The sequence below is a fragment of the Mus musculus genome, chromosome 7 (assembly GCF_000001635.26).
Source record: "Mus musculus strain C57BL/6J chromosome 7, GRCm38.p6 C57BL/6J".
Classification (NCBI taxonomy): Eukaryota; Metazoa; Chordata; class Mammalia; order Rodentia; family Muridae; genus Mus; species Mus musculus.
In genome coordinates, this window is record NC_000073.6 from 24171908 (window position 1) to 24192096 (window position 20189).

Consider the following 20189-nt stretch of genomic DNA (forward strand, 5'->3'; position numbering starts at 1 on the left):
AAAATCATATTGTCCCCAAGGACGCAGGTGCCCTGTTCAATCTAAGAAGAGTCAGACAGGTGCAGGAAGTGCTCTAAAAAGATCTCAACAGCCCCTGTCCCCACTAACTTTTTCTCTTTTCCCCAGTGTTAAGGGGTTGGGAGGGATTGGTATAGAGAAGGGTGGTAGATATAAGAACCCAAATAAAGTAGCCAAAGCCCCTGGCTACAGAAAGTGACTCTGGGGCAGGGGGTGGGGGGGGGGGAGAGGAGGAGACAGATGCAGAAGATTTGGAGGCAGACACAGAAGGAAATATAGATGAGTGGGGGAAGGAGCAGAGAGGTAAAGGGCCAGCCACATGGTGGGTCAGGTTGTAGGCTAGAATAGTCAAATTAAGTCTAAACCCTAGCTGAGAGACTGCCCTGGCAAAAGGCCTAAGCTTTAAACTGTATAAAAGTCTCAGCCTCTTTCTTTATACTGCAGGCAGGTCCAAGAAAATCCGGTTATATGACATGCTTTTGTTATGTTTTGGGGAGGGTGTGGGAGTAAGAGGGTGCAACTCTGTTGAACTGTCCTTCAGGCAAGAGACTTATTGACACATTGCTGCAGCGTGCTGGGGTCTGAAGTAGTGTTTCAGCCACGCTGAGACAAAGTAAGACAAAAGAAAGAAGACGAATTGTCTTTCTACAATTTGTAGTTTATTTGTATTAATGAATTCTCTCTCTCTCTCTCTCTCTCTCTCTCTCTCTCTCTCTCTCTCTCTGTGTGTGTGTGTGTGTGTGTGTGTGTGTGTGTGTGTGTGCACACCAGTGTGCTGTAGCACCTGTGGTAGAGGCAGATGTAAACTACAGGGAGTCACTTCTCTTCTCCCACTGTGTATATTTCAAGGATTGAACTCAGGTCCTCAGGCCTGTACCTGCCAAGACATTTGCTGGCCACGGGCAGCATCTCTTGTTTCTGCCATTCTGAGCCTCCAGACTAGCTGGCATGGAGTCTAGTTGCCTGTTGCATTCGGACAGTTTGCTTGAGTACATACAGTGTGAACTGTCAGGTGTGCCATCCTTTTTTATTGTTAGAAGCCATAAAGAGTGTTTTTGTCGTGTCTGTAGGTTGTATTAGTGTTGAATAGTTTGGAACACAGTATTAGATACAAGTTGAATCCAGTGTTCCTTAAATATTGTACCGAGAACTCGAGGTTTCCAGCTTTAGCTTACCCTTTGTTCCCAATTAATGGGTGTGTGTTTGGATGAGGAAGAATTATGGCACAAACACAGGGTGCCATGTCAGGTGTCAGTACTACCACTGAGACACACACACACACACACACACACACACACACACACACACACACACACACACACACACTGGGGGATTCTAGGCAGGGGCTCTACCACCAAGCCATGACCCCAGCCCCTCACTGGGGGATTCTAGGCAGGTTGTGGATTGAGTGAGAAAGCCTCCATAAGCTCATATATTTAAATGCTTAGGCACCTGCGAGTGGAACTCTTTTAAAAGATTTGGCGGATGAGGATATAGGGTCTTAGGCCTAATGTCTCTTTTTCTTGCCTTCTGCGTATGGATCAATATATAAGTCTCAGCCACTTCTTCAGCACCATTGCCAGCCTGCTGTTATGCTCCTGACAGGATAATGGACTAAAGCTCTGAAAGTATAAGCCAGACCCAAGTTACATGCTTCCTTTTGTCAGAGTTGCCTTGGTCATGGTGTTTCTTCACAGCAATAGAATAGTGACCCAGATCGTCCATGTTCTACTACCAGGTCATACCCCTAGCCCCTCACTGGGGGATTCTAGGCAGAGGCTCTGCCACTGAGCCACACCCCCAGTCCCTCACTGGGGGATTCTAGGCAGGGGCTCTACCACTGAGCCACGCCCCCAGCTCCTCACTGGGGGATTCTAGACAGGGGCTCTACCACTGAGCTACACCCCCAGCCCTTCACTGGGGGATTCTAGGCAGGGGGTTCTACCATCAAGTTATGATCCCAACCCCTCACTAGAAGATTTTAGGCAGGGCTCTACCACTGAGCCTTTCCCCAATGCCTTACAGAGGGAATCTATGAAGGGGCTCTAACTCTGCTGCCAGATCAGGCTCCTATAGCTTCACAGTTGAAGTTTTAACGTTTATATAGAAATATAATATGGGACTTCATTGTTTTTCAAAAGTATCAATAGCAGTGTGTGATGGCCCACACTTTTCAGCCCAACACTAGGGAGGCAGAGGCAGGCTGATCTATGCCTTAGAGGCCACCATTGTTTACGGGAGGGGGTGGGGAGTTCCAGAACAGTCAAGTCTACATACAGAGAGATGTTGTGTCTCCGGGGAGGGGTGGGGGTAGGGGAATCAAAACAACAATAACAAAATATCCATATTTGTCTTTCGTGATGGCTCCATGATAGGTTTCAAATCAGTATTCAAGAGACTAGGCCTAAGAACTGGGCAAGTTCAGGAAAGCCCATGCAAGTTAGAAAAACAAACAAACAAACAAACAAACAAACAAACAAACAAGTCAGGCAGCTAGTCAGAAACTAGAAGGTGCCCAGCCACATAGCCTGAATCTAGGACGATGGGTCAGCAACAGTTTCCAGCCCCATGTCTCAGTAATGGTTCTGGAATTTCCGTGGAGATAGAGTAAGACAAAGCCCACTTATCCTAGGATTCCTCAGCAATAGTTTCGGGCCCTCCACGCCCTGGTAATGGTTCTAGAATACCTAAAGGTGAAGTAAGACAAAGCGCACCTATCCTGGAACTCCCCTAATGTGCTTCAAATTGGGCTTACAATCACACTTTGGGTTCTCTCCTTTTTGGAATGAGGGATCCCCGCTGGTCTTCTGCTGAATAAAACACTCTTTGCTTTTGCATACTATTTGAGTCTACAAACAACGGCAAACAACAGGCCCTGACAGTGGCATTTCAGAAATGAATAAATCGAAAAGCAACCCAGGAGAGCAAGCTCCCCCTTCCTCCTCCTCTCCCGCTCCACCAAAAAAAAAAAAAAAAAAAAAAAAAGATTTCCGGGGGCCCACTGTAGTTAAAACAGCTTGGAACTTATTGATGGTTTTAGAGAGCTGGGGAATGTCATTACAGAAGGGCACTATAGTTTGGCGCTTCTACTGAAGCATTCTGGGAATTGTAGTTCCCACTCCAGGCGGTCAGACTCTTCTGCAAGCGGAGGCGGGCTGGTAGTGCTTCTGGAGATGTGAAAACTTGGAGCGTCCTGCGGCCCTTCGTGTGTGCTCGTGCTAACGGTGTGTCCCTTGGAGAAACAAGTCCACGGACAGGGAGAACTGGGGCACCGATGGCGATGGCGGCGGCAGTGTCTGAGTCCCCTCTTGCTGGGCTCAGCCCCAAGCGGTGCTACCTGGTCCTACTTCCCCTGCTTCCGGAGGGGAAGGAGGAGTCCGAGGGAAGAATCTAGCATCCCAAGGGAGCATGGGGGAGGAGTTGTGATGAGAGGTGGCCTGAAGCCTTAAGTGGTTTGCAACTGGTTTTTATGCGATTTTTTTTTTGCATTTTTTAATTTACTTACTTATTTCCTTAGTGGGACGTGCCACAGCTTGTGTATGAAGGAGATCAGGAAATACCTTGTGGGAGTCCGGTCTCTCCTTCCACCATGCGGGGTTCAGAGACTGAAACTCAGGTGGTCTCCCTCGTCTGTAGTCACCATTATCTGATGAGCCATTTCCCAGGGACAAACTCCCTTTTCCTTAGAGAGGGTTTTTATATCTCATTATTTGCATGCACATGGAAACAGAGACTTTGTGGGGGGCTCGTGCAGATGAACAGCATTTAATTTACTAGTATTTAAACCTTTTAGTGTGAGAGACAGAGCGGAGGACTATCATTCCTATGTATGGAAACAATTGTGTGTAAGAGCTGTCACATTAACAGACCCTTCCGAGAGCAGTGATCAATCATGACGCAGTATTCGTCAGAGTTCAGAGCTTCTTAAAGATTTGTTTTTCTGGGAAGCCCACTAACACAGCCAGATTTGTGAAGGCAATAGTGCCCAGCACCCAGAAATAGAGAATGTGGCCTTTTCTAAGCCCCAGCTGTGAGCAAGGTGAGGCATGGCACTACCTATGAGTAGAAACTAGAAAGAAAAGCCTGGCCAGCGCACACAGCCCTTAGGACTGATGGAGAAGCTGAGGAAGCCATGTGGCCCAACTGTCCTAGCAGTGTTCTCATGAAGCCCCTCCTCCCCCAGCTTGCTTCCCAGAGCCCTGCCTTGTCTCAAAGAGAAGAGAACAATGACCAAGTTACAGGTAAGTCGGGTTGCTTCCCCCATGCCCACAGTGCTAGGGATTGGAAACAGGATCCCTGCATGCTGGGCAAGTGCTCTACAGCTGAGCCTCTCTGAACTGCATGAAGGAAGAGGGGAAGTTGCTGAGAAGAAAGGACTGGAAGGAGGAGAGATAAGAGAGGACGGTGGGAGCCTGGCATGTTGGCACACGCCTTTAATCCCAGCACTTGGGAGGCAGAGGCAGGAGGATTTCTGAGTTCGAGGCCAGCCTGGTCTACAAAGTGAGTTCCAGGACAGCCAAGACTGCACAGAGAAACCCTGTCTCGAAACAAAAACAAAAACAAAAAAAGAGGACAGTGGGAACATGTGCTCAAAGTGCAGTGCACACAGGAAAGTGTAAAAGGATGACTAAAAAGAATTCAAAAAAGTGGGCTGGAGAGATGGCTCAGTAGTTAAGGGCACTGGCTCAGTTCCCAGCACCCACACCTGATACTTACAACTGCCTGTAACTCCAATTCCAGGGTGTCCAGCGCCCTCTTCTGGTCTCTCAGGGCACCTACACACATGTACACACAGGGCATGCACATACATTAAAAAAAGTCTTTTAAGTTTTCCTACATTTTAAAAGTGACATCGTTTTCCACTGCTCACCTAATTTTATCTTACAAATACATATAAATTCTCCCTATTGGTGTGGTTCATGAATTTTGATCATTTTAAATTTTTGTATTATTATTATTGTGTGAGGATGTTGGTTGTGGACATGCAAAAGCATGTATGTAGACATCAGAAGACATGTTTTCAAACTTGGGCTTTGTTCTTCCACCTCACTGAAGCAGGTCTCCTGTTTCTGGGACTCTGTGGAGACAGGCAGCTCCCTGGTGCTCATTAGCATCCATCCTAGCCTATTTGGCAAGTTCTAAGGCGCGGAAAGACCCTGATGATTCAAAAACAACAAAAAGAAAGGTTGCCAGCACCAGGGGTTCTCCTTCATCCTGTACATTCATGTGCACCCTCATGTACTTAAGTACACTGACATGTATGCACACATGTATACACACATGCACACAGACCTCTAGCCACCCTCACTTCCTGCACGGGACGTCCTGAGCATTCATTTCCTGAACAACCAGGGAAAGTGTACGGCTGCCACCAAGTGCACGGCTTCTGTGGTTGATCCAACTCAATCGATGAAGAGACGAAGAAAGGACAGACACACAGACATGTGTACAGACAAGCTGAGAGCAAAAGCCATGTGCTCTGATGGAGACACACCAGCAACCCTGAAACTCAGCACATTTATTAGACACCGCTGAGCACCCAGGAACCATGGTTCAAGAAACGGCAACATGAATACAAATGCACAGGGGTATTTTACATGGTGTTCAGCCAAGCTCTCCAGCTACCTGGAACCATCAACTCCAAGGAGTTAATGTGTGTTTTGCTAATAACAGTGACTATATCCCCAGTTAATTGGCAGGCAGTAATTATTCCTGGTTCTCTATTCTCTGGCCTAAACTGGACACTTTTAAAAATATTGGGTACTTTGACAATTGATTAAAAATAGCAGTTTTTCTGAAACATGGAATGTGCTTGCCGTCACAGGAGGCAGTGACATTCAGGGACGTGGCCGTGGTCTTCAGCGAGGAGGAGCTGGGGCTGCTGGACGCTGCTCAGAGGAAGCTGTACCACGATGTGATGCTGGAGAACTTCAGGAACCTCCTGGCAGTGGGTGAGGACGGGGCCCTGTGTCCTTGGTGATGTCAGAGTTCACACCCGTGTGTCTGTTGCACGCCACTGCTTCCCTTTTAGGGTTACTTATTTTGTATTTTATGTGCACGTGAGTGTTTTGTCAGCATGTGTGTCTGTGCCACATTCACTCATGATGCCCACAGAGGCCAGAAGAGGGCATTAGATCCCCTGGACCTGGACTTACAGATGGTTGTGAGCCAGCATGTGGGTGCTGCACACACACCCTGGGTCCTGTGGAAGGGCAGCCAGTGCTCTGAATCACTGAGGCATCTCTCCAGCGTCCACTTCATTTTTTTACAACTGCATTTTACAAATAGATGCTGCGCTTTAAATGAAATTTTAAAAATATTTCTTTTTGAGTATGAGTTTGCATGTGTGTGTGTGTGTGTGTGTGTGTTTCCTTAAAAAGGAAAGAATTTTACTGAGGCTTGATACCACGTTTCTGAGATTTAGTTCATTATCATGGTGGGATAGAACGGTAGCAGAGGTTTTATATTTGGATCTAAAGGCAGCAGGAAGAGCAACACTGGTTCTGGCTTGAGGATTTGAAACTTCAAAGCACACTTCCTCAAACAAGGCCACATCTCCTGATCCCTGTCAAGCCTTGGCATTCCCTGTGTGCCAAGCATTCAAACACACGAGCCTGTGGCAGCCATACCTATTCAAACCACCACACACGCCTTGGCCCCCATAGGCTTGTAGCCATATCAGAATGCAAAATGCATTCAGACTAACCATAAAATCCCCAGAGTCTGTTATAGTCTTAACACTGTTTAGAAGTCCGATGTTTAAAGTCTCTTCTGGGACTCATGCAATCTCTTAAGTGTAACTTTCCATAAAAAAATAAAAGATAAAAACCCCAGATAATCCAACATACAGTGGCACATAATATATCCTTCTAAAGCAAAGGAGGTGGGGCTTAGTGAGGAAAGACTGAACCAAAAATAGAACAAAACCGATGAAAGCAGGGGCTGGGGAGCTGGCTCAGCGGTTAAGAGCACTGACTGCTCTGCCAGAGGTCCTGAGTTAATTCCTGGCAACCACATAGTGGCTCACAACCATCTGTAATGGGGTCTGATACCCTCTTCTGGTGTGTCTGAAGACAGCTACAGTGTACTCATAAACATAAAATAAATCTTAAAAAACAGAAACATGATAGCAAACTCTAAACCCTGCATCCTCACATCTGACATCTAAGTGCCCTTGAGATCTCCACCTCCTCCTTTCAGCTCTGTGGACTGTAACACATTTATGTGGGGGGTGGGGAGGCTGGTTTCCACCCCTTGTTAGTAGCTCTTCTCAGCAGGCATCCCATGGGCAGGCATCCCATGGTGATCACATCTCTGACCTCTTGGGGTCTCCAAGGCAATCCAGGCTTCACCCTCACAGCTTCACATAATGGCCTCTCCAGGGCCTCCATGCGGGGACACCCCCTCCCCCAACATGCCTGACCTCAGTGGCTTTCCTTAGCGGCAGGGAGTTTCCACAGCCCCTTTCTTGTGTCCTCGACCCAGACCGATAAGTGCCACCTCCAGACGCCCCAACACTGCTTCTGCTCTTTGTCTTGTGCTTCCTCTCTGCCATCCTCCGGTATGATGGAAAAGTTCCATCAAACCGCGACCAGCCTCACACTGTTGGCCTCCCATTTCACTCAGTAAACTCTTGTTTTCAGTTTTTTGTTTTCTGGCGAGGTCTTGCTATGTAGCCTGGGCTTGCCCTGGATTTGTGATCCTCTTGCCTCAGCTTCCCAAGAGTTTCGGTGACAGGCTTCATTCCCTGTGCCTGACTGGAGCCTCCCCTTCCTAGGGCCTCACACTCCAGCTCTGCCTATCTCCTTTTTTTTTTTTCCCCTGCTTCTGTCTTTGTGTCTTAGCTGTTAGAGCTTACTTCTCTCTGCCCAGAATTCTCTTCCTGGTAGAGTGCTGTGTGCACCCCCCTCTGTCTCTCTGTCTCGGGGTGTGTGTGTCTGTCTGTCTGTCTCTCTCTCTCTCTCTCTCTATCTTGCCCTCCCTCTCTTCCCCTCCCTCCCTCCCTCTCTCCCTCCCTCCCTCTCTGCATTCATCTGCTTGGGAGCCCTCACAGGCCCTGCTTTACATGTGTCTCTCGCTCAATCTCTCCATTCTGCACCTGCCTCCGCTGGTGTCTGAGCACCACCACACCTGTTACCACAGAGTTAGTGCTTCCTTCCCATTATCCTTCTTCAAGGCTACACACAGGCTCTGTGAGTCAGGTGCTCAGCAGAGGTTGAAGGTGACTTGAACCTTCTTCGCTTCTGAGCTCATCCTAAATTTCTCACTATGGTTGACAATGGCCTTCTTTTGAGTGGATGCTCTCCCTGTAGACCTTGTTCCTCAGAGGTCTCAGACAGTCACCTTTGATGCTGGTCTCTAGTTGATGTTTCCAGAGAGCAGTGAGGACTAGGACCTTCGATGTCCCCATTCTTGCTGATAACACCTTCTAATCTCTATTTTTTCAGGAGGCCAGAGTCCAGGCAAGACGACTCATCTTCACACAACAGGACTGAGGTTTCTTTCACTGGGGCGGCTTCCGTGCTGGCAAGTGACAAGCCATGATGCCAACAAACTGGCCGGAGCTCCAGAAGCTGTCATCAGCATTCAGGGGAAGGGTCCTCACCTCCTGGAGCAGTGCCACTTCCCCTGCCACTGGGGAGCAGAGCAGCTTCCCCAGGCCTCCGAGGATGCCAGCTGTCCGGAGAGTCCCACAAACAGCCATTCCAGCATTATTGAAAATCAGGAATTTCTGTCTGGGAGGGCTCAGAGTTCTTGGGGTAAGACACATCTTAGCAAGAAACAGAAGCCTCAGAAGCAGTGTCCGAAGACGCTGGTGAAAACGGAGCCTCGGCAGTTGCTTCCGGGTGTTGACACGCTGAGTTGCATTTCCCACCATAACAACGCACTGCATAAAAGAGACAAAGCCCACAGCAGTGGTGACTGTGGCAAAGTCATTTTTCCAGTGTCACCCAGCACCCAGCATCATGTTTACATAGAAAGGAGGGTCTACCAATGCAGCAAGGGCCAAGAAGCCTTGACTGACAGACCCAATCACGAACTTCATCAGCCTGTGCTAGTAGGGGAAAAGTCCCCTGTACGTAGTACACATGAGGACACCCCCATTCAACAAAGTGTTCATCCAGGAAAAAAGCAATACTCACGTCACAAGTGTGGCACAGGCTTCAGCAAGAACGCACATCTTCAGACTAACCAGAGAGTGCAAACGGGCAAGAAGCCCTCCCACTGCGACAGCTGTGGGAAGGGCTTCAGCCGCACCTCAGATCTCAACATCCACTGCCGCGTGCACACTGAAGAGAAGCCTCACAAGTGTGAGGTGTGTGGGAAGGGCTTCACAAAGTTGTCACACCTCCAGGCCCATGAGAGGATTCACACAGGAGAGAAGCCATATAAGTGTGGAGACTGTGGCAAGCGCTTCAGCTGCAGCTCGAACCTCCACACCCACCAGAGAGTCCACACTGAGGAGAAACCTTACAAGTGTGACGAGTGTGGGAAGCGCTTCAGCTTGAGCTTCAACCTCCACAGCCATCAGCGGGTCCACACAGGAGAGAAGCCATATAAATGTGAAGAGTGTGGGAAGGGTTTCACTTCAGCCTCAAGCTTCCAAAGCCACCAGCGGGTCCATACAGGAGAGAAGCCATTTGTCTGCAGTGTCTGTGGGAAGGGCTTCAGTCGGACTTCATATCTTCAGACTCATCAGAGAGTGCACACGGGGGAAAAGCCTTATCAGTGCGACAGCTGTGGGAAAGCCTTCAGCCAGAGATCCCATCTCCTAGTCCATCAGATAATTCACACCGGGGAGAAGCCGTTCAAGTGTGAGGAGTGTGGGAAGGAATTCACCCAGAGCACAGGGCTTAGTATTCACCAGAGGGTCCACACAGGAGAGAAACCCTACACGTGTCAGCAGTGTGGGAAGGGCTTCAGTCAGGCCTCACACTTCCAAAGACACCAGAGGGTCCACACCAAGGAGAAGCCCTATATCTGCGGCATCTGCTGTAAGGGCTTCAGTCAGAGATCGCATCTCGTCTACCACCAGAGGGTCCACAGTGCAAGGAATCGCTAGATGTGTTCTGCCATCAGATGGACTCCATGCTCCTCCTGATGGTTAAAATTGCCCCAAAACCCAGAGGATTCAGAGATTAACAGGGGGCTGCATATTATTTTATTTAACCCTCAACTCATTCTCCTACTGGGATCATTATGAAAAGTTCCTTATTTAATTATAAAAGGAAGAATTGTCAATTGTCAGGAACAGACAACTGTCAGGAACAGCCTCATACTTGTGCTAAGATTTGATAGTATGGGTAGTTAATCAAGATTGACAAAGAGCTCGTAGCAGCTATATGTGAGAAATTAACAACAAATATCCAAAAAGCAGGTGACTTCTGTTCATATAAAGAAAAAAGAATACAAATCCCTGAAATGCTTCCGTTTCGTACTGATGCAAGAATGGTGGGAATGGCTGGTTACAAGTCACAAAAATATAAAGTGATTCGAAGTCTCATATGCCTCAGTTTAAAAAGTAGAGTTGCATGCTATTCAAATGGTGTTATTTGATTTTTCTGAATGTCCTACCATAGTTGCTGACTTTCAGTATGCAGGAGTTGTTTTGCATAGAGTAACTCCTGAACTTATTCAGGATGATTCAAAATCAACTTCAAATTTTTATTCAAATACAACAGACATAGAAACCCTTTATTGTATACAATACAGATCAGATCACATACTGATCTACCAGGCTTCTAAGCGCAAGGAAATGGTGAAAATGATCAGCTATTGATAAGAAATGTGCTAGAAGCTTTAGAATTCCATACGAAATACAATGTTAACAGGAAAGACTTTTTTTTAAAATTTATTCTATGTGATTGCATGCATGTCTGTGTAAGGGTATAAGATCCCCTTGAACTGGAGTCACAGGCAGATGTGAGCTTCCACGTGGATGCTGGGAATTGAACCCTGGTCCTCTGGAAGAGCAACCAGTGCTCTTAATCCATGAACCATCTCTTCAACCCAACAAGAAAGGTTTAAGAAAATTTTCTGTCTCTTGGCAACAAGTCAAGGAAATTATAACAAAATGCCCTACTTGTTCTTTCTATAATCAAACTCCATTGCCCAAAAAAGTACTCAAAGAAATGAAATTTAGGCAAATGGGTATATTTCAGTTTGCAGAGTTTGGAAATTTAAAATATGTGTACCATTCCATAAACACATATTCAGGATTTTAATGGGCTATGCTTTAAGTTCTTAAAAAAAAAAAAAAAAAAAAAAAAAGCTGATTCTGTAATTACACACTTTTGGAAGTTATGGGATTCATTACACACTTTTGGAAGTTATGGGATTCATGGGTATACCTGTATAGATTAAAACTGAAAATGCCCCAGTCTATGTGCCTACTAAAGTGAAGCCATTTTTGCATGTCACAATATGAAACATAGGTTTACCACACAATCCTAGAGGACAAGCAGTTGTAGAGAATCTAGTCATGCTTTAGAGAGACGTCTAACAAACAGAAAGGGGTTACAAATATCCCACAGATAGAGGACATGAGGCCTTATTAACTGAAATTCTTAAATGCTACTGAGAAGAAAAACAATAGCTCCTGAGAGACGCTGGATTATAGAAAAAACAACTAAACTAAATCAGCCTGCTCATATTAAGAATGTCCTAGCTGGGCAGTGGTGGTGCATGCCTTTAATCCCAGCACTCGGGAGGCAGAGGCAGGCGGATTTCTGAGTTCGAGGCCAGCCTGGTCTACAGAGTGAGTTCCAGGACAGCCAGGGCTACACAGAGAAACCCTGTCTCGGATAATAATAATAATAATAATAATAATAATAATAATAATAATAATAAATAAAACAACAAAAAGAATGTCCTACCTTCAGAATGGAAGACAGGAAATGTGTGTCATACAGGGGAAGAGGTTTTGTATTGGTTTCAACAGGAGAAAACAAACTGTGGGTTCCACTGAAATGTATTATACCCAAATTTGATCAGGGGAGACCCCTGAAGGTCTTGGCTACAGACAGCAAGAAAGAAATCATGATGGCCAATACCAGGTGACGTGGTGCTGATCCCTCTCCAAGGGAACATCTCTGAGACTGCCTGCGACTTGAAAATCTCCCTCCAGCATCGAGTTTGCTGGCAGGATGCCATGCTTCCTGCTGTGATGATGAACTGAACCTCTGAAACTATAAATGAACTCTAATTAAATGTTTTCTTTTACAAGAGTTGCCTTTGTTGTAGTGTCCCTTCGCAGCAATGAAACCCAACCTAAGACAGTTATACAGTCCAAACTAACTTGTAAAGACGACAGGTACCTTTCACCCGGTCATACAAAGAGCAGAGAATCATATTTCACAGATCTGTGTATATTTCAAATTCCATACATGTATTAATACAAAAATATAGCTACCTCTGAAAGTTATATTTTTACAGAGTAAGACATCCAGATACCAGTGAGTTGGAGCAGCCCTGACAGGATTCTGAGAAGGATGCTGAGATACTGAGACTGTTTATTCCAGCATCCAACTTGATCCAACCTTAGACTGCCTTAATAGCTGTTTTATCCAAACTTGCTTCAAGGACAGCTTCAAAGAAAGGTGCTGACATCAGAAGACCCCAAATGATCCAGCCTCACAGACTGTTTCAGTCAGGACTTCATTTAAGACTGCGCTTTTGTGACACACAGAGACTGGACAGCAATTGTTACAGCGAGCTTTCTTAAGACTGGCCAGTAGCTCAATTTTCTTGCCCTACCCTCAATGGAAAAAAGATGCCTCGGACATCAAGAAGCAATTTTAATGACTCTCTAACTCTCAAAACATGGGGTGGGTGGTTTTGCTCATTTGTTGGATGGTGATCATTCTTAAAAGGATGTTGGTTACAAGTTGTTAATGGTCTTGATCAGGGAGGAAACAAGGTATAGGTGATTAGACTCAGGGATTTCTCTCTTCCTTTTTCTTTCCTCTGTCCTTTCTTGTCAGGTGTTAATGGGGAGAAGGGTTGAAAAGTGCTGGCAGAATATAGGAATAATATATTAATATGATATAATTAATATAATATAATAATAGACATATGGTTAGGTTATTGAATCTACTCTTAAACTATAGAGTTATTTTTAGCCAAAAATCTTACAATGATATAGATCATTGTATATTGATATGAAATTAAGGTTATATTTGCTTAAAATATAGTATGTAAGTTACAATTTCTATTTAAGATATTGAACCTATGCAGTTCATTTTAAAATACAATGTGGAGTTCTAGACCTTGAAATCTGCTATTACAAAATATTTAGGATAATTAAGAAATGTTAGTTGATAGTCAGGTAATCAAATTCATCTAGATAGTAGTCTAGTTAATTACAGAAAGATGTTTTCAAAGTTGAACAGATAGTAAATATCTAGAAACAAAGAATGTATGCCTATTCAGATATACTATAGTTAGAGAGCTGGTCTTCCAAAACTTCAGAGATCCACAGATTGTGGCACTTAAAGATATTTTATTAATTAAAGGCTTTTCTAGACATGTCAGCTCCTGGAAGCACCCCTGTTCTACTTTTAAAAAGATGCTGAGCATCCAAGAATCTCCATATGGAGTTTGCTTTAGAATTGGTAAGCTGGGGCTGGAGAGATGGCTCAGCGGTTAAGAGCATTACTTGCTCTTCCAGAGGCCCTGAGTTCAATTCCCAGCAACCACATGGGGTGGCTCACAACCATCTGTAGTGGGATCTGATGCCCTCTCCTGGGTGTAGGAGGAGAAGAAGAAGAAAAAGAAAGAGGAAAAGAGGGAAAGAGAGAAAGAGGGAAAGAGGGAAAGAGAAAGAAAGAGAGAGAGAAAAAGAAAGAAAAGAAAGAAAAGAAAGAAAGAAAGAAAGGAGGGAGGGAGGGAGGGAGGGAGGGAGGGAGGGAGGGAGGGAGAGAGGGAGAGAGGGAGGGAGGGAGGGAGGGAGGGAGAGAGGGAGAGAGGGAGAGAGGGAGAGAGGGAGAGAGGGAGAGAGGGAGAGAGGGAGAGAGGGAGAGAGGGAGAGAGAGAGAGAGAGAGAGAGAAAGAAAGAGAATAGTGGTGGTAGTAGTAAGCTAGCCACCAGGAGAGAAACTGCCCTTGCTTCAACTGCAGACCAAACAGGCCAAACTTGATGTAGGGAAGTCGGTTGCTGAGCTTTGCCAGGACAAGGTAGGCAAGCCCTTCATAATTCCTGCTTCACAAAACAGTCTGTCATATATTGGGACAGAAGGCTGAGGATGGGATAGTTCAAAGTTCTAGAGAAATTTGGGGTAGCTGTCCAGGCAGCCAGCTGTCTCTGTCATGTCTATAGTTTTGGAAGCTGCTTGCTCTGCACTTCCTGCGTCCTCGGGTAATATTGATTCCTTCTCAAGATTCTGATTGGGTTGAAGGCTACGTTCTTCTTATCTTCAACTAAGCTTAAGGTGTTTAGGATTTAAGAAAATGTTTTTAAAAGATATTTTTATGTCTAAGTAGATTTTTTTAAGTTGATAAAAATGCAAGGTATGATAGAAAACAATTTAAGCATAGAACTCTGAACTCAACCAGATAGGATAAATAGTAGAGTACTTTCTCCAAAGTTGCCAATTATAAATGGACTGGACATTGTGAATGGAATTCTTACCTGATAGTTTTCATACTTGTTTCATAATTGTTCTTACTGTATTTAGTTTATTATTATAAGGAAAAGAGCTTTTCAATGTACTGAAAGGGGAGATGTTGGAGGAAGGTCTTGTGCACTATGAATTCAGATGTTGGTTTCTGTGCCTCAGGACTGGTTATAGTCCAGACACTGGCATTGCCATGAATATTGGACCATCTCTTGTATCAATGCTCTCCATTTATCTCTGGGTGTTATTAAAAAGCTAAACAGCCGGGGCTGGAGAGATGGCTCAGTGGTTAAGAGCACTGATTGCTCTTCCAGAGGTCCTGAGTTCAATTCCCAGCAACCACATGGTGGCTCACAACCACCTGTAATGAGATCTGATGCCCTCTTCTGGTGTCTGAAGAGAGTGTACTCACATACATAAAATAAATAAATAAATTTAAAAAAAAAAAGCTAAACAGCCAGTGACTGGGCAGAGGAGATAGAAAGGCTGGACTTCTGATCTGAGCCAGGGGTTTGAGAGAGAAGAGAAAGAGAAAGAATGGGGCCACAGGACCGGTGAAGAAGTACCGGGTCACCATGAGGTCAGGCATTGTGTGGAGTCACCAAGGGAGTTCTGCTTGAGAGTAAACAGGTGTCGCAGAGGGAGCTGAGGCAAGACTAAATGCAAGTTGCTCAGGGCATGTGGCTAGGAAGTAGCTTAGACAGCATAGAGAGGGTTAGGAATTCTGCTCAGTTATTGTGCCTAAAACTTGGTGAATAAATCTATAAATGTCTGCTTCAATTATTTGGGAGAGAGCCCGTTAGGAAAAAACTGACACTTTTAAATTTCATCCTACAGGAGCATTCATGTTTGGGAGATTGTTTGTTTCTTTTTGTTTGTTTATTTTGTTTTGTTTATTGAGACAGGGTTTGTCTTTGTAGACCTGACTATCCTGCGACGTGCTCTGTAGACCAGTCTGGCCTTAAACCCAGAGATCCATCTGCCTTTACTTCTGGAGTTCCTCAATTAAAGATTTGTGCCATTCCCTCCTGGCTGAGAGATCAATTCTTTACAAATGTCAGAAATCACAGATGAGCAGAAAATTGTTCTATAAATATATCATTACCATGTACAAGATTTTCAAGGTTTCTACCTTTGGGATACCATGGCTGGGAGCTCTCACCATCTATCCAGGTCTTCACAAAGAGGCTGTGGGAAAGGCTTTAACCAAACTGGATGACTGTGAGAAGTAATGTTGACTGAAGCATCATTTCCTCACAGGAAGTGGCCTCTGTATCTGCATGGCTCAGGGCTCAGCTATTCCCTAAGCAAATGGAGAAGGGCCCTCCCTGTAAGACTATTTGAAAATGCTCCCCAACCTCACCCCTGCCTTCAGACTCGTAATCCTCAGCAATCCTGTACAAGCCCTGTAGTCAGCTTCCTGGGGCATAGTGCTCCCACCCACTCACACCTGTAGTGTGAAGTGTAGTGTGTTCTCAGAAACACATCTCTGTGAATATCATGGCAATCCGGGTCGTTGGTGTGAGTGAACACAGGCTCTGCAAACCTGAAGGACCCTCAGTTCACACTTCAAGGCTCTGGCCTGATGACCTTGGACAACTTCTCAGTGCCTCAGTTTCCCCATCTGAATAACAGTACCTCCATCAAAATGTCCTGGAAGGAATTAAGTGAGACCACAGAAAGATACTAGGACACTTGCATGACATGCATTAAGCAGCCAATATGTGTCCAACAACACTATCATCATTGTCTGTGTTATGCCATTTAATATGCACCATCCATGTATGCACAATAAATATATAACTAGAAAAACTGCTATTTTTATCACTTACCAAAGTATCCAAGACTTTAAAAAGTGTCCAGTTTAGGCCAGAATATAGAGAATCAAGGATACTTAATGCCTACAAATTAACTGAGAAAATCACCACTGTTAGCAAAACAAGCATTTACTCCTTAGTACTAACACTATTGGCTAGGTGAAGAACTTGACTGAACACCATGTAAAGTATACCCTTTTGCATCAGTATTCATGTTAAAATTTCCTGAATCATGCTTCCTGGTGCTCAGTGGTGTCTAATAAGTACATTGGGACTGCTAGTGTGTCTCCATCAGAGCACATGGCTCATTTGATCCCAGCTTGTCTGTACATGTGTCTGTGTGTCTGTCCTTTCTTCATTCCTTCATCACCCAGTGTCTTAGGGTTTTACGGCTGTGAACAGACACCATGACCAAGGAGACTCTTATAAGGACAACATTTAATTGGGGCTAGCGTACAGGTTGAGAGGTTCAGTCCATTATCATCATGAAAGGAATATGTCAGCATCCAGGCAAGTATGGTGCAGGAGAAGCCTAGAGTTCTACATCTTCATCTGAAGGCTGATAGGAGAAGACTGGCATTCAGGCAGCTAGGACAAGGGTCTTAAAGCTCACGCTCACAGTGGCACACTTACTCCAACCAGGCCACACCTACTCCAACAAGGCCACACCTCCTAATAGTGTCACTCCTTGGGCCAGGCATATTTAAACCACTACACCCATGTTAGGTCAACCATGGAAGCTGTGCAGATGGCAGCAGCCAGACACTTCCTGGTTGCTCAGGATATGAACTCTCATAAGGCCATATGCAGGAAATGAGGGTGTCCAGTGTTCTGTGTGCAAGTGTCCACACATGTATGCATTGCATGTATCTGTATTTATGTACATGAGGGTACACATACATATAGAGGCAAGAAGACAACCTCTGGTGCAGGCCACCGTTTTTGTTGTTAGTGCATCAGAGCCTTTCACTGGCCTGGAACTTGCCAAATAGTCTAAGATGACCGTTGATGAGCACCAGGGGCTCTAAGTGTGTCTACAGAGTCTCAGAAACAGGAGACTGTTTCAGCAAGGTCCCTCCAGACCTTTCTTCTCAGCAACTTCCCCTCTTCCTTCATGCAGTTCAGAGAGGCTCTGTGTAGAGCACTTGCCCAGCATGCAGGGATCATGTTTCCAATCCCTAGCACTGCAGGGAATGAGGGAAGCAACCCGACTTACCTGTAACTTGGTCATTGTTCTCTTCTCTTTGAGACAAGGCAGGGCTCTGGGAAGCAAGCTGGGGGAGGAGGGGCTCTGTGAGAACACTGCTAGGACAGTTGGTCCACATGGCTTCCTCAGTTTTTACATTAGCCCCAAATGCTGTTCATGCTGACCAGGCTTTCGAACCTACTTCCTGTGGGGAATTGCAACAACTTCCTACTAATCGGTAGTGTGAGTCTCCGGGTTATCAGACTCACTCACCACATTCTCTATTTCTGGCAACTTCGGGGGGGGTGGGGGGGAGCTGGGCACTCTTACCTTCACAAGGCTGCCTGTGGTGATGGGTTTCCCAGAAAAAACAAATGTTTAAGAAGCCCCAAACTCCGATGAACGCTACATAATAACTGACCACCACTCTCAGGAGGGTCTGTTGATTGTGACAGCTATCTACATATATAATTGTTTCAAGGGTCGGAGTGAAGTTATGTCCCTCTGTGTGTCACTTAAAAAGTTTAATTACAGTAAACATTGTTCACCTGAAAATGATTCCACAACGTCTCTTTTCCCATGAAGACAATGACCAACAAAAACCTAAAGCCTCTCAAAGAACGGGGAAATTTGTCACAAAAGATGGTTCAGCTTGTAAAGGTGGCTGCCATTGAGCCTGACTGCCTGGGTTTGAGACTCTGAACCTCACACCGTGGAAGGAGAGACTGGACAAGTTTTCTTCTGACCGCATCTGCACACACACTGTGGCACACCTCACTCTAAGTAAATAAGTCAATGCAAAAAAAAAAAAATCTCATTTAATAACCAGGATTAAATGCCACTTAAGGCTTCAGGACACTGGCCATCTGTCATCACAGCTCCTCTGCCACACTCCCTAGGGACTGTCTAGTGACTCTAGACTCTCTAGGGTCTCCACAAGCAGCTGAGATGGGTCCAGGAAGCCCAGACAGTGCTGCCTGAGACAAAGCTTACTGCTACAGATGCCTGCCTCTTCCCAGGCTGCAGACTTGGTCCCAGAGAGGACCCATCCGAAGCAAGAACAGACATGAAGGGCTACAGGATGCTCAGTACTAGGCTGTATTGAAATCTCCTCTGCTTATACCATCAATTCAAAACTCTTCAATTCAATTTCAGGCAGATATTTTTATGACAAGGGCAAAAATAATACACATTTTTTTTTTGGCCAAAAATCACATAAGAATAGTCTCTAGGCCACTTCCAAGTATGCTTCGCTTCTGAAAGTTCTTGAGCTGGGCCCCTACAGTTCAAACTGCCCTCGGCACTGTTTTCTGTGCTCCTACTTGAGTAGATAGATTATTAAGTTGTAATTAAGGCATCTACTCACCAGCCTAGTCCAAAATCCTAAAGTCTTCCAAATTCCTTCAACAAACAGCATGGTCAGGCTTGTCACAGCAATACTCCAGTCCTTGGTATCTTTTTCTCCTGAGACAGGGTTTCTTTGTGTAGTTTTGGCTGTTTGAGACTTTCTCTGTAGGTTGTCCCCAAACATCCTGAGCACTGGGGTTGAAGGCCTGTGCCACCACAGCACACCCAGAAGCATTCCTTAAAAGTTTTCTGATCTGGACTCTCCCTGTTGCATCTACCAACTTCCATGGGACCCTCCTGTCTGCTCATGGGTAATAACACTTGTCTTTTCCTAGAGCCAGGGTATAACTGTAGCAGCCCACGGCCATACAAACTGGGTTCCTGAGTGGGAGGCTGGAGCTGTATGGGAGGAAACGGCAGGAGAAATAGCGAGACCAAGACAGATTCTGATCAAGGCCCAATGTTTACTTAAGAGTCTGAGCTTATAAAGGGAGAAAGCCCATTTCCCACCATGTCAGGCTCTGATGCTTTGTTGCCAGCCTGTCAGCACTTGGTCGCCAGTCACCAGGTTGTCAGCTTATCTCAGGAATGTTTAAGGAAGACAGGTTCAGCCACTCAGCAGGTAGCTGTGTCCTGGAGAAGAGCACAGGTGGCAGAACAATATCCCTATCTAGGTAGAAGGCTCCACCCTAGGTGGTCTCGTTCACAATGGCAGAACAGGTCTGAGCCAGCCTGCTCAAGGCTGGTGGAGGCTACAGTAACAATCACTCATAGCTATCCTCACACAGCAAACTTGAGGCAAGCCTGTGCTACATGATGAGTCCCTGATACCCTAGTGTGGGGGAATAGTTTTGTGCACAGTGTATTCAGATGCTGGTTTCTGTGTTCAGGGATCTGGTTGCAGTCTAGCCATGGATATTGTCATTCCTATGAAACATGCATGTCCTGTCTTAAAGTTGGGTAAAAATTGTTCTCCATCATCTCTGATTGATTACTAAAGGCTCAATAGCCAATAGTTTGTAGTAAAGGAGAGTTGAGGCAGGACTTCTGATCCCAATGTAGGGGGGTCCCTGGTGGAATGGAGAAAGTCAAGGAAAGAAGGATGCCATGTGTGATGGATTGTATTTCCTTGGACCAGGGAGTGGCACCATCTGAAGGTGTAGCCTCGTTGGAATAGGTGTGACCTGGTTAGAATGGGTGTGTCAC

The 20189-nt window shown here is 45.5% G+C and overlaps 1 protein-coding gene and 1 long non-coding RNA gene across 4 annotated transcripts; one reads left to right on the forward strand and one right to left on the reverse strand.

Annotated features, from left to right (window-relative positions):
- The first annotated feature begins 3114 nt into the window (after positions 1-3114).
- Zfp114 (zinc finger protein 114) lies at positions 3115-11263 on the forward strand. Of its 3 annotated transcripts, none has more exons than NM_001029933.3 (4): positions 3115-3242; positions 4202-4259; positions 5843-5969; positions 8466-11263. In NM_001029933.3, exons 2-4 carry the CDS (start codon positions 4245-4247, stop codon positions 10079-10081), a joined length of 1758 nt encoding a protein of 585 aa, NP_001025104.2. In that variant the 5' UTR covers positions 3115-3242; positions 4202-4244; the 3' UTR covers positions 10082-11263. The 3 variants fall into 3 exon arrangements, with proteins under 3 accessions (NP_001025104.2, XP_017177644.1, XP_011248816.1); XM_011250514.1 differs by lacking the exon at positions 3115-3242 and adding an exon at positions 3465-3470; XM_017322155.2 differs by lacking the exon at positions 4202-4259 and having other exon boundaries at positions 3118-3242.
- A 3391-nt stretch (positions 11264-14654) lies between these two features.
- On the reverse strand, positions 14655-16831 carry Gm51472. Its single transcript, XR_003946727.1, has 2 exons — positions 16466-16831; positions 14655-15936 (listed from the first exon to the last, which is right to left on the reverse strand). It is a non-coding gene; the product is annotated as a predicted gene, 51472 (long non-coding RNA).
- Positions 16832-20189: the final 3358 nt, after the last annotated feature.

What these genes read in the sequence shown, in the direction of transcription:
- Zfp114 (NM_001029933.3), top strand. An exon ending in CAGGAACCTCCTGGCAGTGG is followed by an intron (nt 5,970 to 8,465) that starts GTGAGGACGGGG and finishes CTATTTTTTCAG; the next exon opens with GAGGCCAGAGTCCAGGCAAG.